The sequence below is a fragment of the Equus asinus genome, chromosome 24 (assembly GCF_041296235.1).
Source record: "Equus asinus isolate D_3611 breed Donkey chromosome 24, EquAss-T2T_v2, whole genome shotgun sequence".
NCBI lineage: Eukaryota > Metazoa > Chordata > Mammalia > Perissodactyla > Equidae > Equus > Equus asinus.
Genome location: NC_091813.1, coordinates 61,718,192 through 61,735,297, shown reverse-complemented (window position 1 = coordinate 61,735,297; position 17,106 = coordinate 61,718,192). Strand labels below are relative to the sequence as shown.

Below are 17,106 nucleotides of genomic sequence, written 5' to 3'. Positions count from 1 at the left end.
ACATTTCAACTCAGCGGAAAGTCTAAATGAATCTGTTGAGGTAAGGGGGGGAAAGCCTGGTCTAGCATATCTTGACTTTACAATATTATCCAGATAAAAGATTCCGTGTTAAGGGGTTCTGGTGGCTGCCGTGAACACACTCATCAAGGCACACCCAGCCTATGCTCTGTGAGAGGAGAACCATCTTTTAGAGAGCAGGCTGTGGCTTGCCATCCATGATCCAAAATGAGCTCACCATGGGTGATTTTCTTGGCACAAGTGTGAACGGAAAGAAATGGAAAGAAATAGGATTTTCTTAAAAAAGAAGAAGACATAAAAGAGAAGACTAGATTTTGACAAATCTCTAGAATGCGTGAATATCTTCTTTTAAAATTGGCGTTCAATAACCATCTCATCATCTACAGAGAAAATGGCTCTAATTAGAAGATCTAGATTTCCCACCCATGTGGGACCACAGTGATTGAAAGAAAACCATACCAATTAACTTTTTAAATCCCCAGTCAGTTTACCATAAGTCTTGTCAAAGGTGCTTCACAAGGCTTCTGACACTTTAAAACTATTAAATGTATTTCAAACTCTTAAATATACCCATGCATCAGTTAAAGCTGACAGAAGTAAAATGCACTCAGTGACAGAAATCAACAGTTTTCAGGAAAAAAAATTAAGCAATACCAATATATTAGCTTTAACTAGCTCTTTTCATTTTCACAGTGCTTTTACAAATAACTTTTTTGCATTTTCACAAAATCCTATGAGCTGATTGGGGTAGGCATCATTTTTCTTGCCCAAGGTCATAGATAATTTCCAGAAGAATTTAGAATGAGATTCAGGACTTCTGATTTCTAATTCGGTGCTCCCTTCTCCCTGTAGTCAACCAGCATTCAACTCACTGGTAAGAATTAAGTGAGTTTAAACTTTTGGTAATATAAATACTTGACATGGTGCATCTAAATAAAACATCTTCATAAAATAGACCTGTATTTGTGCTTCAATAATCTTCAAACAGCATACACAGAGAGTTCACTCCCTTACTGCCATAACTGCAGCTATAGCTATAGAGAAGATGGCATTCAACAACAAAAGTAAAATCAAAATGAGAAATAAACATGTACAATAAAAAAATGTCTGTAGAATTTAGATTGGCAAGTACAGCAACTTGACACTTATTTTGGCTAAAATATGAAGCTAACTGTTCTGTGACAGAAAGAGGGGAGTGTCAGATCATGTTGACTTCAAGTGATTCCAAGATTATGTCATTTAACCCTAGTTGGCTAGCTCTACACGGGCAAGGAGAGTGCTCTGCTTCTGGATTATGCACTCCGTGTGCCACGGAAGACTCAAGAGATCCCAGAACCGCAGGCATTTTCCACAAATAGCAGGAGGAAGAGAAGCTATTGTTGGACTACATAGTAAGAATCTGCACATGGAAATAGTCTTTTTTAAAGAGCTGAACATAGATTTTAATATTTATAACGATCCGTTTATAAGTATGTATATATGCAAATATATATGAATATGTATGTTAACATATGTATATGAATCTATGTACATGAATATCCACATACAGATACAGTTATCTTTGCTCCAGAAAGAATTTAATTCTACCTATCAAAATATGTACATTAAGATAAAATAATGGAATAAGGTTAAAGAGAAAAAAACTAAAAAATAAGATGAAATCAAGAGTATATTTAGAGTATAAAATGCATACTGTAAAAAATTCTTATATGTACATAATTATATATATGAATATGTTGTAAAGTATGTTCATTTGATAGTAGCAGATCAACATATGGCTTTGAACTTTCTCACAGCCAAAGCAAGAGGGAACTGAATTGCCTCTTGAGATTGCCATGTGATATGAAATAACCACTCCTTTAGTCGCTGCCATAACATTTCCATCTTAACAATTACAGTCAGGGCAGGTCCTTTGTTTGCGTATACAATAGGAAAGCAAGACTGCTTTTAACTAATTGTTACCTAGAAAGTTGGGTAGGGAAGAGAAACCAAAAAGAGATGAGATGCTGCAAAGTATCAGGGAGGCAACCAGGGGTATGGGTAATGAGAATGTCCACGGAGCAGAGGGCTGAGAAGAAGAAGAGAAAAATGTAGGGGAAACTCATTTATTTCATGATCGTGATTTGGAACACATCAATTTTTAAAGTTTCTCCAGAAGTTTCTTCTTCTTTCAGTTGAATGACCTCTCTTCTACTTATTCTCAGGAGAACCACTAAGCAAACACATATTTCTTTAATTATCTTCAAATACTATGAAATCTGATTTAATGTCCATAATTGGATCTTGTAATTAGAATTGGGCTATTTTCTACATTTCTCTAAACCTGATTTTCTCATTCTGCAAAATGGGATAATATGATCTACAGGGTAAAGACCTTCATGCTAATAAGATGTGAAAGCAGATATTTAGCATAGTGCCACAATAAATTAGAGCTGCAATTTAATAATACTTTAAAAATTTTTGCCAAAGTATGCTGACTTGTTTAATGTTTAAGGGATTGAGTTACTTATTGAGTAATTAAACGTGCAGTTTCTCACTCTGCTGTAGTCCCTGACATTTGAGTTAGCATAACTGTTGCCAAACTCTAGAGTCATTTCTTACAACAGACATTCACAGTTTGTCTAACATTGAGTTCTATTAAATTTTCTTTTTACTTCTCTTCGATGTCTCTATAATTGTTTCTATTTCTATAGTCCCATCGGAAGAAGCACAGAGAGGTCAATCGGAGTATATGGGTTCTAATATTGGTTCTGCCACAAGCAAGTTGTACGATCATGATCAACGCATTTAATTTGGAGTTTAGTTTTCCCTTCTGGTATTTGGAACTAGTAAGATAGATCATAATCACCCATGTGGACATTAAACAACGTGTAGGAAAGTGCTCTAAAATATCTAACACATTCTAAAATTTCTGAGGAATGTTGTTGAATTGAACATTTCCTTTAATTTACCTTTTATCTTAGAATATTTATATTTCTCTATTATGAGTACTAATTTTAACAACAATAATTCAGTGTGGTCCCTTGAGTGAGGCAAAAGTCAGCTCTAGAAGTGTTCCATTCTTTCAAAAATGCAAATTTTAGCATTCCTGATACACAAAAAGAGGAAGTGCTATTCACAATGATATTAGTAGACAGACCTTACTGAGGACCTACCCTTGGTCCAGCCTTGGGCCAATGATCTCTCTAATTTTATTATATAACTGATGGAAATCTACAATGATTTTAATAACATTATCTATTCAAACGCATCCTAAGTGTTCAAGGGTAGACAATCCTGTGTCTATTTCATGTCATATTTAATCTATAAGCTATGTGATGTCAGAAATTCATGAATAAAAAAATTAGAAATGTTTAAGTTTTTATTTGCCTCTCTAGTGATAAATTTCACTACCTAGTTACAATCTATAGCTAGAATATATACCTCACCAAGATGAGAAGGCTAAGCAAACAGTGGACACTGTAAATAGTCGATGAAGTTGATATATATGTATAATTTAAATATTACATCCTTGTCTTATTCATACATCATAGTAATTATACCAATCTATCTCTATCTCCCTACACATTTGATTTATTTAGCAATATTATCTAAGAAATTTGGAGCCAAAATGCTTGTGATCCCTAAGATTTATGAGCAGGGATTAAGTAGATAAATCACCAAGGGAAAACTCTCAGTAAGCCTTACACTTCCAGATGAAGGTTGCAGCAACCTTTAGCTGATTTTTTTTTCCTGAATAACCTGTGAAAATTCAAATCCCATCTTCTGAATTATATGTGAATATTCAATCTATTCCTCAGAGTTTCTAACTCACGTTAGAGCAATAATGACTTTTAAAAATAATTTTAAAAATGAGAGCTTCCCTAAGTCGCTAAATGTCCCATTACTTAGGGATCTTTAAAAAAATTTTTTAGGTTATTAGATTAAAATGGATTTTTCACATCACAACTGCGCAGCTAAACTGTGTTAATTTTCAAAGTTGTGTTAAATATAAGACTTTACAACTTTGGACACAAACTTCTAAGGGTTTTAAACTAAGTGGATTATCACTGTCCTCTCTACCTATGAAGACACTCTATTAAAAGCTGGAATTCGAAATAGGTTATGACTCATTCCTAATTCTACTTCTAAGGATAAAATTAAGTAATAATTTAATAATTATTTAGCATAAATGAAAGCACCTTGAAAACTGAAGGATTTTTAAATACTTGGCATAATTGATATTGTTATTATTGAGTTGCCTTTATTTTAAAGAATCAAGATCTGCATAATTATCTCAAATTGCAATACACATACTTTAGGAAATACCATCATTGGACACTGGGACCTCAATCCTTTTGGCACTAACAGATGGTGTTTTAACACTTGCTGACATTCTTTTTTCCTTCAGGAACACAATTAGAACTCGTAATTACTGTAGAAGCAGAGTGAACAGAGAAGGGTGGACCACGAAGGGCTGTAATTACCCAGACACAGTTCTCTCCCTCAGGGCTCCTCTGCATTGATAGGAATGTTGGTCAAAGTTGAGGATAAACCCTTAAGATCTACATATGTAACCAATCACATAATTCCAAAAATCTAATAGGCTAGCATTCACATGGCCCTCTGAATGGCCAGTTCTGCTGGATTGACGGCTGTGCCAGTGCCTATGACTTTTGGGCTGAGAAGAGCAATGCAAATGAGTGGCCAGATGCAATCCCTCTGTTTTCCTCAGTGAAAGCTAGTGTCAGACAATGAGTTTTGTGTGTGTTGGATGGTTTTGGAGAATTCCATTCAGCCAGAGGGAATGAGCAGATTCTCCACTGTGTGATCTAATTTCACCAGTACACCAGAGGTTTTTGTCATGTGTCATGACATAAGGTTTGTGTCATGTTATGGCCAACACAGGGCTGACTAACCCTTCATTGGGAAGGAATTTAATTTGTTCTCATGTACCCATTATTTTCCAGGAGATTTCCCTTTTGCCTTCTTCTTCTCTGACACCCTTGATTGCCAAAGGACCTTCAGTTGTATACCCACCCAGGCTCATGCCCTAAACTCTGGAAATGTTCTAATCACTAATATACATTAACCCAATTTCCCACTTAATTGCTTTTAATATTATCACTTAAAATGCAGTGTATTTTTTAAAGAAATCCTCAGTGTAGACTGCAGAGGACTGAAAAACACATGGACTTTATATTAAAAATTCCAACTCTGAGACTTTAATATTTTATGACTCTGAGCAAGTTACTTAATAATATCCTTGTATTGGGCTCACCATGTCCAATCATTATTTTTGGTGCTTTGGGTATTTTAATTTGTACAATTGTCACAACAATCCTCTGAGAGGGTCCTATTATCACAACTAATGAGAAACTTGAGGCACAGAGAGTTTAAGTAACTTTCCTAGAGTCCCACAGCTAGAAAGTGTGGAACTCAGCATTTAAATCAAGGAATTCAAGCTCCAGAATTGCCACTATAACGTTACTTTCCCACTCGGAGTCTTTTTTCTTAATCTGTAAAGTGAGGGTAATAATACCCACATTATCAAGTTGTTTTGAAGGTAAAATAATACTAAATATAGTGTTTGACATTACGCCTAGAATACAGCAGTCTGCTTTCATTAAATATTAGTCCTTCCTTTTCTTTTCCCGTGACGAAGGTGGAAAATTCTGAGTGGGGAAGGCTGTTGCAGAGGAAAACAAGGATTTCATGTGGGCTGAAGAGAAGGAAGCATAGCTCCAATGAAGACTTTTAAAGATAATGGCAGAATTATTCTCAGTCTTTGGCTTGTGGTATTCTCTCACTCTACCAACAAAAGACCATTTTCATTAGGAATATCTCAGGGAAGACCTCAGAGTATGACCAATTTGATAACACCTTCACACTAAAAGCCTTAACTGACTGATTTCATTTAAAAAATCATTAAAAATTATCGGAGTTTAGAAATAGCTGGAAAGAGAGTAATATAATATGAACTTTATTAAGCGCTCACTAAGCTAACTTTTAAGAGAATTCTCAAAAAATCACTTTCATTTAACATTATAGTTATGTACAATTTTTTACTAGTAAAACATGTTGATTTTGGTTCAATAATGGCCCATTAAAATAAAAATCAGTTTTGGTTTCAGCGTTCTGCTTAGGTATTTGCTTAAGAACGGTCTCCCTGGGGGACAGTGACTGACAGCAGCTGGACTAGAGTGTTGCTCTAGAAGGAAAAGGGGAAGGGGAGGAGGCAGACAAAATAGATACTTTTAAGTCTCTCCAAGAGATTATTGTTCTAATTTGAACAAGTTTATGCAAAAGAAGGTGCTAATTATCACCCATATCAAAAGAGTTGTAAAAATTATAACACTTACTATTACAATGGTTTCAGTGAGATACTTGTATACACATAATATGATGTTATATGATAAACCATGTGATAACTAACGGATAGAACTGGTGCTTAAAGGTCAGCTAGATTGATTCTCTTATTTTACCTTTTTGATGGGCTTGTGACTTGCCCAAGAGTCACAAATAAATAGGGTGAGACTGAGACCTAAACGAGCAACATTTATATGAGTGGCCTTTTTATTATGGTATGAAGAGATCCGTGTGTCTGCATGAGCGTGCATGTGGGCACGTGTATATGTTTGTATAACATATGTCTGTTCTTTGGAGCTGGTTTAGAAATTCTATTTGAGTTCTGTCTCTTGGACATTAAATCACCAAAACTAGAGCTAAAGTATTAAAAATTCTGTGGAATAAATATCCATAACTTTAAATATTTTATATTTAGAAAAACTCATATTATCTTCCTGAGAAATTCATGCATGTATTTATTATTTATTTATGGATGACAAGAGAAAGGGTACATGCTATATCAAAATATGCACCTGCAGAACTGGATGCCCCACACATCAGAGAGGTAAACGTGTTACTCACTTATTGGATGGGGTATTGAGTGGACAGGCACAGGGCTGACAGTCTTCGGAGGTTCCCTTCGTAGGATCACCATAGAAACCAGGAAGACATCTATCGCAATATGGGCCACCTGTGTGATCCTTACAGTTCTGAGAAAGAAATGCACATCAGAGTTTATCATTTTGGTCTCCAGCATCCACATGTTACCAAAAATAGGTCTACACAGTCATTAGTCTGTTCCCTGCCAGAAAGAATAATTTTCCACATTAAATGGACAATTTTACAGCTGGGAAATAGCATTGAAAGTTAATTTAATATCTAGCTTAAAAACTACACACTAGTTTCCACATATGCATACTTACAAAAAGATGACTGAAATTCATTATAATATTTTTTCGTAATGCAAATCTTATTTCCTTTTATCTTTAGCTTGTAATTTTTTTCTTAAGGAAATAAATGTGATTGTGCACGTGTGTGTGTGTGTGTGTATAGTCATAGAGCCCTAATGATACATGTTTCATGGAAATTGTAGCCGATTCTAGGTAAAAATCAATTGTTCAGCTTAAAATGGCTGATTTAGGGAGAACTGTGGCTAGTCAAACACATCCTCTGGGACGGTGGCCCTCTTACCTCAGAGATTAATTTGGATATCAGTGGACTCTGAAGATTTGGACACTGCACTGATGTATTACATCTGTGAGGGGCTTGCTTGATTCTTAATGAAACAATGAGAATACTGAAAACTTTTACCAGTTATACCTATATATAATGCAACCACAAGGCATATCACAATTTCCCTCAGACATTAAAAAAAAAAATTTTAACTGCATTTTTCTTCCAACTAGCATTTTTTGGACCCATGTCCTTTTCAAAAGTAAAAAAGTCAAAATAAAATAATTTTTGTCTTGATTTCTTTATATTAATTAAAGTACTTTCATTAAGTCAGGCTGTGTTCACAGAACTCATCAAAACTGGTGCTAGGGTAAACAATTCCGTTAATCAAGCAATGGAATTGTCTATAAAGCTTCCAATAACACAATCTGATAAATTTTTATGATGTTTTGGCACCATGTAGACATAACTTCTTCAGTCTCCAATGGTACATTAAAATGTTATCTAATTTCTATTAAAAAACATACAGTATAAATTCATTATGAGTGAAACACATTTTTAATTTCACAAGCATATAAAATTATAATTTTTTCTCACATTGAAAAGAGTTCATCAGAGCTTGTGTGCAAAACTTTCATTTTTATGACCAATAACCAAATACGTAGAGAAAATAACCAAAATATAAACTCACTTTAAGCATGAAGCAAAATTTATTAATCTGGAGGACCACTGGGATAGTCAGCCTAATTTAATGAAAGGTCTGAACTATTATTTCAGTATATTTTTAAAGAAGCTCAATTTTAGTGACATGTAATGAATGAATTTAATAAAAAACGCACAAATAAATACACACTTCTGAACACTGCTTGTTAAATTCCTTGGGAAGAGGGACGGATCCTTTATTAAGTAGAATATATCAAATTAAAATCAAATCATTTAACTCTCTGAAACTCTCACTTACATTCTGTAAAATGAGGAGGCAAAAACCTATATTTCATGAAATTTTCAAGATCTGAAATCCCATGACAGTTTCATCAACTACGAGTGAATAGAGAATTCTTTAATATCTTGAAAATAGGTTTTTCTTTAAGGTACTTTAAATTCTCTCTCAAATTTATTTAGCAACCTTTTTTTAAAGATAGAAAAGAAGTTAACTTCACTATCAACAGTTGTCTAAATAATAGCATTTTGGGATGGAATGTGCAATATTTGGGTCAATTTGAAGAAAGACTTTCTTCTTGATTTCATCTTCATAACAGTTCCTTTCAGTTTTCAAGTTTAGCTAAAGTTGGTTATTACTAAAAATTGGTATGTTTTTTGCAATATTCTTTGTATATTGTCACATTGACAACCAAAATTGTATCCTCAAAGACTTAGGGGTTTTGAAAAATAAGGTCATAAAAAACTGATTGTCTTAACCATGTTGACAATGGTATTTCTTTTTTTTTAAAGATTTTATTTTTTCCTTTTTCTCCCCAAAGCCCCCCAGTACATAGTTGTATATTCTTAGTTGTGGGTCCTTCTAGTTGTGGTATGTGAGACGCTCCCTCAGCGTGGTCTGATGAGCGGTGCAATGTCCGCGCCCAGGTTCCAAACCAACGGAACACTGGGCCGCCTGCAGTGGAGCGCACGAACTTAACCACTCGGCCACGGGGCCAGCCCCAAAAATGGTATTTCTAAAACTCAGCTGGAAATCTTATACAACACAGGGATCTGTTTTTCTTTAACTTCTGATTTAAAGGAAAAATAACATGCAGAAGTTTCTTACATTTCCTATCATCATATTTCATTTAATGGAAATAATAAAATTAATCTTAAAACAAGTTTTTTTGCAGTTGAAACTATAAAACAGTATTAGACAACAATATAATGGAAATCAAAACTGAAAAAGATGACAAGTTCACTCTGATGGGCTGCTTATTTTTACAGCTGTCCTGCTAGAAAAGTGCTTTCCGAATGTCTGTTCACATCACATATCACAAGAACAACGAGAAGAAGCAAGAGTGCCATCCTCCCATATGGCTTTGACTGTTTCCTGGGTCACTTCAAACGTACTTTGAGTTAAAATTACCTTTTTCTATGGGTCCACATTATAACAAAGGTCTGGATTTTAATCCGATATCAAAAATACAGTTCAATTAATTTCTAATCAGATTTCAAAGCCAAGCCACCTAAAAAGGAGTTTATCTGTAAATTTCATAAATTATCTGTTCATTGATGGAGGGGAAACATAAATAAGAGAAAAGAAGCTAAAATGCTGGTCGAGTGAACAGAGAGAATGCCCTTGATGCACAACATTCAAATATTCTTCTCTTTGTGCATCATTATCAGGACCAATATGCTCAAAATGGGATATCGGCACTTAGTTATCAACACCGTTTTGGATAAAGGTCACTTGAAAGTTGCCAGAAAACATTGTACATGATCACGTATTTACCAGCTACAATGGAAAACCCAGAAAGCGCAAGATTCTCTCTCTGTCATCATGCTCTCTGCTATTTCCTTAAGATTCCCTCTGTTATTTGAATGTGGCCTCCTACCTCCCTGTCCACAAAACAGAGCCAATAAACTAGGGTTCATTAGTAGGCTTCAGATAATCATTGCTCCCTCCTTTCTTCTTCCCCAAATTATGCTGAATGAAACCATTTTATTCTAATATCACATAACCAAATGGATCAATAGCATGATTTGATTTAATCCTAATGAATTCAACAGGAAATATTCCTATTGGGAACATTATAAGTCCGGTATCGTGATATATTTATTTTTGTCTTTTTAGGTTTAAGTAAAGCAAACCATATCAGTTTTGGGCTGAATATTTCATATTGCATCTTAGTAAAATGTTTAAAGGTAACTCAATATTTTTCCCAAGGTACATCTTAAAAGATTTATGGTATAATTCAAATGAAAATCACTTAGTCTTCCTATTCATAAAAATGCCATTTGAAAAATCTACAGATCCACAAATTAAGGCTATCACGCTTTATACTGCAATGCAATTAAACAAAATCTTATATAGAGAAAACAGAAAGAGCATCAATAAACCTAAATGTCAAATTACACTGAAACAAAAGCCCTGAATTTTCATTTTGGATTTTTCCCAGAAGCTTTTAAATAGAGTAAAAAGGGGAAAAAAATGAGTAAGAGAAAGAACTATAAGAAATATAGATAACAGAGTCTGCCTTAAATTCTGCAGGGAAATGAGAATATGATATCCTCCTAAACTGGCACCATTTCAAATTGTGTTTCTGCAAGACTAATGAAATGAGAAGTGTTGTTTCAAGCTTCATGCCATGTCAGACAATATAAAACTAACATGCCCTTGAGTTAATCAGAATGGTCTATTCTGTGTAATTCTCCAACCCAAAAGCTTCTTAGCAGAATGGAAGGTGCTTCACCCTCTGTAGAGCTTTTTTTCTGGTTAAAAGTATCAATTTAATTGTAGAAGAAGTTAGCAGCTCTGGTGCATGTGAATTGCATATATTTATTAGTTTTAACGTACGTATGACGCTTTGTATTTAGTTAAATACTGACATTTAAAAATCAAAACCATGCAATATGCCCTCATTTTCAATGTGAAAAAAAACTGAGTTATGTTTATTACCAAGGTTATATTTTACACTTTTCATGTCATGCGGATAAAAATCATTTCCTGTTATGGAAGTACACTCCATTTTTGGTAGATTTATGGAAGAGATTGAAGCCATATATATTCGAGGTAGATATGCATCCCAGTCATTAGTTACGTTTGATTATGATGTATCTGATCCTAATTTAATTCTCAGACTAATAGGTGTAAACACTTCCTCATACTTGCTAGTTGGGGAGACCACATATGAAAGAGCATTTTCAGCTTCCAACTCAGTTCAATATAAAGATCTCTGTCAAATCACTTCTTGACTCAAGTGTTTAAGGTCCCAAAGGTAGCAATTGAGCTGCAGGGCCAATTGAGCTGATTTCAGCCTTGTCAGTCAGCATCCCCAAAGGAGGAAGCACTTACCAGGCATTCTCCAGTGATGTCATCACAGGATTCCGCATGGCCAAAGCACTGACATGGCTCACAGACGCCCCCAAAAATAGTGCCGTTAACTCGTCTGTGCCTAGGCCAACAAGACTGAAAGAAAGGGAAGGTTTCAGGTTAGTCTTAGGGATTTCAAAAAAAAGTCTGCTTTTTGTTTTTTTGGATAAAAGAAAATAATTGAGGCAGCTAACTCGGCAAATGTGCTTATCAAAGCATTGCCATCACTGAACCATCGCTGCCGAGCCATTCCTCCTGACACGGAGGCTGGTACTGACCTTAGCGTTACGGGCAGGTATGAGATTAGAGGAAGCATTAGCTTGGTGGCTCTTCTGAAATGGTAAAATAAAGCAGAGATATAAAGAATTGAAATGTGACAGTCTCACAGTAAAAAGCACAGGCAGGAAAATAGAAGGCAAAGTCCTGAAAAAAAGCAGCCGATATAAGGGGATGCTTAAGAGAACCTTGGCCTAAGGGCGCACCTGACGTCACCCAAGGGACGCTGATTCTCTGCAATGCGCTACCTTCCCTGCACGCAGCCTGCCTTTAACTCCAGCACTTTCACAAAAGCTTTGCAATCATGCGTAAGAAAGGCAGTGCCCCTCTCGTCCATCTGATCACATACACAGCTGACTTCTACTTATATATAATTCAGATCTTTCATTCTCAATTTCCATCATCCTATTATGCTTTCTCAAATTTACACAAAATAGTTCATGATTTATTTACCATATATTCCCTTGATATTTTATTATATGGTATTATTCTTCTAGAACTCTACTTATATTCATCACTCCTTTGTTAAAGTGTGAAACATTTTATTATTTAAAAATGGAATTCTGATTAAAAAAAGATATTTAGGTCTCAGAGCACCTGTGTGTCAGTGCCTGCTCTAAATCCACTGGCATTCTTAATTAGGTTTCCCTTCTGGGTGGTTACTACAAACTGGAATGGATGGAAAACAAATGGGGAGAACATTGCTGCCCTGCAGGAGCTTATGACCTCCCCCACGTGATGATTGCATATTGTGGGTTATTTACTATATTTCTGGATGGTTAACTACAATATAATAGATCATGAAAAGACCTTTTTTTCCAGTTGAAAATGGAAAGAAGAGAGAAACCACTGAAGTAATAAAGTCTATAGAATTGTGTTGTGTATTGTTGGAAATGTTCCTTCTGCCTCAGGATATGAGGACTCTTAAATCTGAACATCAATAACAAACACATGGAAAAAAGGATGTGCTGATACTTTGTATCTGAAAGGAAAGCAACTTTCCTCTTAATTTGAGCAATACTAAAAAAGAAGATGTCAATTTTTTATCCTCTTCTAATAATTTCTCCCCATTAAAATTTTTGTCACCCTAGATTCTTTATGGAAAGGTTTCCTTCTGTAATATATATTTTAAAAATTGGTGAAGCTACATATCCAAAAGGGGTGGAAATTAAGGGTGTTGATAACAGGAAGAGAGCTGATTTACTGTTTTCAGGACAAATATTCATGGAATTGTCATTAGTAAGCTTTTTAAAATACATATTCTGCAAATGTACTACTCACACCACATCCTCTTTCCTCAAACTTCCCAACTCTTTACACCTTCTCTCTTAGCTAGTGAGTGCCTCTCATTAGTCACAGAGCAAATTGAAGCCAATGGAAGCCTTCTTTCCACTATGCAGTCCACAAGCATAAGCGGGTACCTCCATCTGCCATAGTGCCTCCAGAACAAGGCGGGTGGAGCGTGCAGCATTCCTCATCCTCTCAAAGGAATATCACTCCACTTGTAATCTGTATTCCATTACCTATTGCCTTCCCAATATTCCCTCTCTGTGCCGCATCAGCAATAGCTTTCTTTTCTATTGGATCATTACTATCAGCTCAAAAATATGATCTAGTATCTCTATCAGAAATTCACCAGCAGAAATAACAAAAATGACTAAATTACTTCCTTAATATCCCATAACTTTCCAGTTACCTACCTGTTTTTCTTTTCAGTAAAACTACCCTAAAAAGTCTTTTCTTTCTCACTCCCCTTTCACTCTTCATTCTATTCTAATCTGTCTTGTGCCACCATCGCTCAATTAAAAGTGCTCTGGTCTGTGTCACCAAATCCAGGTAGACAAATTCAATGGATAATTCTACAATTACATTTTATCTGACCTCTCATCAACATTTGGCTTAGTTGACTCCTTTCTTGCTCACACACCCTCTTCTCTCAACTTCCATGACATCACAGTCCCCAAGTTTTGGTCCTATCTCTTTGTTGTCTCCTCTGCTTTGACCCAACTTCCCATTGTCAGGAGGTCCTGAGGGTTTAGTCACTTTTCTCTTTTTTATCGCACTCTCCACTAGGTAATTTTACTCAGTCCAGTGGTTGATGATGCCTTCCAAATAGTTATCTCTAGAGCAGACAGATATTCTGAGCCCAAGAGCTGCATATTCTAACTGTACAGTGATGCCTACACTTCACAGGGTTTTCAAACCTAATTCTTTCTAAAATGGATTGTTGATTCCATCCTTCCTCCCACAGTCATTCCTCTCCTAGTCTTCTCCAGTTCAGTAAGTGGCACCACATCCAATTGCTCAAGCTAGTAATATGACTCATTCCTAAACTCTTTATTTCTTTCAACTCTCCTTTGGCATGTAGTCTATGTAAGTCCTATTAGTTCTACTACCAAAATATATGTAGAATAAACACAGTCTTTCTGCATGCCCTGCCTTTATCCTCAAACACCGTCATCACTATGTTCTACCACAAGAGCATATTAACTATTCTCCTTACTACCATTCTTACAACGTTCTTTCTACAATATGTTCTTCATACTGTAGTTGAAATTACTTCTTCAAAAAATATAACTTGGATCATGGCACCACCCAGCTTAAAGCCTTTTAATGATTTTCCATTGCACTCAGAATAAAATCCCCAGTTCTTATCATGCACGCAAAGCTCTGAATGGCCTGGCTCCTCCAATAACATCTTGGGCCACTCTCCCCCTTGATTACTAGGCTCCAGCCATACTTGCCTCCTTTCAGGTCCTTGCAGACTCCAAGCTCTATTTCACTTCTTCATCAGCTCTTTTTACATAGCCGACCCTAAACTCAGTTTAGATGTACCACCTCCGAAAGCCTTTCTTGACAGCCTTTTATAAAGTAGTCCCTCCCATCTAATCTTCCTACACCCATTCCCAGGCACCCTGCTTCTTTTCTTTGTGGGATTTATCGCATTTATTTAAATTTTCTTTCTGGCATATTGTCTAGCCTACCACTAAATGTAATGTCCTTGGGGGCAGGGACTATATCTGTATTGTTCATCACATTATTATCCATGTCATTCGTTTTGAGCCTTGATTGTCTCAGAATACATCGTCATCAATATCTGTTAACTAAATGAAAGTATTCACACTTCTTTGAAGTGGTTAATATTTTGATCATATAGAAGAGGAAAATTATATATGAATTAAAACTTTCTGTTTTCAATGCCCGACTTTGCTTTCACTTTCTTACTGTCCCATGTGTCGAGTGAAATGAATGATAATGGTACCAGGAAACTAAGCAAATATTTGAAAGAGGGACTGTGGAGGGAATTATAAGAAGTCAAGCAGAAATGAGAAAAAAGATTCTGAATCAACATAGTGTTCCCAAATGAAATAAAAGAGAATTATTTTATAATGGAGTCATTTGATCTGTTTTTGGCAACCTAGAATTAAGACATTAATGGTCTTTGGAGTTTACTCGGCTTGTAAATGGTCTGTGGATATTAGTGATAGCAAAGCTAGAGTGCCTGGCCTTATGAGCTCAATAAAAAAGCAAATGAAATCAGGAAAAGGATAGGAATGGACAATGGCAAGTCTAGGGATAGGAAGTTTGACAAAGAAAAGAAGAAATATATAGAAAGTAGAAGAAATGAAGAAGTAAGAGAGAAACTCAAGAGTTCCAGAATTCATTGTCTCCTGATTCAACTAAATTCCTTTATGGGCTTCAAAATTACTTTATTTACCAAATCATTACTGTGTGAGAGGCGCAGCAAGCTGTTATGATCCCTCCTCCGCTTCTTTGTTCTGACTCTTCTCCACTTGCATGCTTCTCTCTTCCTACCTAATTGTTGCCATTATTTAGCATTCGACCTGACGTTTTTCCACTCCAGGATACATCCTGTGACATCTCTCTCCACTGGAATTGCTCACCTGTTTAAATGATTATTGCACTTATATTCTGAACCACTTACTGGTCCCTTAATTACATAGTGCGGTGCTCCAATTTTTGATAGGTATTTATTCTGTCTCCTTAACCAGATTATTAGCTCTTTGTGGAGAAAGATTGTGATGTAACTTCTTGATAATTCCCTTAGCATCCAGTGCAGAATTTACCAAAGATACTCACTAAATATTTTTGGAGAAAGGAAAGAAGAAAAAAAGCATAATCCATTAAACAGTTCTAATATTCAGACAATTTTATATTCAGTGGGCATTTGGAACTTGTATAAAAGATGATGAAGAGAACTGAGAATAACTAATTGGGAACAAGTACTAAAGCAAGAATAGAATCAAGGTATTCATAATTCCAGCTGAAACAGGAACGCAAAGATTCAAAGAGAGCTTTCCAAGTGAAATAAAAACTTCTAGGTTTTTAATACAAGAATATATTTCATTAAAGACAGCATGGATTTTACATGAAAAATCAAATTTGGGTGGACAGAGCTAATTCATTTCCATGATTATTTTTCTCTATATGAATTTTGGAAAAGTAAGTACTTCAGTGAATTATATTTAGTTTTACTTCTAGATATGTGAGTCTGAGCCCAGTTAAAGAAAACACATTTGTCACAAATATGACTCTCAGCCCTGTGCGTCCTCTGGAAGCATGTATTATTTTAAAGCACAAGAGAACTGACAAAGCAACGCCTAGAGTATTTCTATAAATGGCACAATGGGGTGGTGTGCTGAAGTGGAACATCTTGGTACGCTCAAATGATTCCTTAAAGGCACCATTTTTAAGGAATTTAAGCTCCTATTTATCTGTAAGCCATGCCCTCTATCAGGGAAATGGGGTTTACATTTTTTGACCAGATTTCAAGTAAAATCAATTTTCAAACTACCTAAAGAAAATACATAGAAGTAAATAAAATCTGTTACCTTAAAGTGACACACTGTGGTATTTAGTAAGAAGCATCAATCTTATTACAAATCTAGGATATTGAGACAACAATAGGCATCTCAAACTTTAGGTGCTAAATAAATCAAAGACCAGCAGAGATTTTTCCAGATCAAGGTACTTCTTCCATATAATATGCTCCTGACATTATGAAAATTGTGTCCTTCAGATGATTGTGATTTGGTTGTGCTCTTAGGAATAAAGTTGAGAAACAGTGTGGTACGCAGAATTAAAAAAGTGGAGGAAAAGTGAAAAAAAAAAAAGAGGCACTAAATTTCTGGTAACCTGGTAAGTACTGAGTGGGAATAAAGGGAAAATATTTCGAAATATTATTCTGCTATCATTCATCCTATTTTATCAACAAATTATATAGATAACAAACATGAGAACATCAGATTTTTAGCTATAGTAAGCAAAATATG

At 35.4% G+C, this 17,106-nt stretch overlaps 1 protein-coding gene across 5 annotated transcripts in view; it reads right to left on the bottom strand.

Annotated features, from left to right (window-relative positions):
• LAMA2 (laminin subunit alpha 2) overlaps positions 1-17,106 on the bottom strand; it is a 537,163-nt gene that overhangs the window by 208,007 nt on the left and 312,050 nt on the right. For all 5 annotated transcript variants that reach the window (XM_070496423.1, XM_070496424.1, XM_070496425.1 and 2 more), the window contains exons 16-17: positions 11,519-11,632; positions 6,928-7,055 (exon numbers count right to left, since the gene is read on the bottom strand). In XM_070496423.1, the coding sequence (XP_070352524.1) occupies positions 6,928-7,055; positions 11,519-11,632 (242 nt within the window). The remainder of the gene's footprint in view (positions 1-6,927; positions 7,056-11,518; positions 11,633-17,106) is intronic.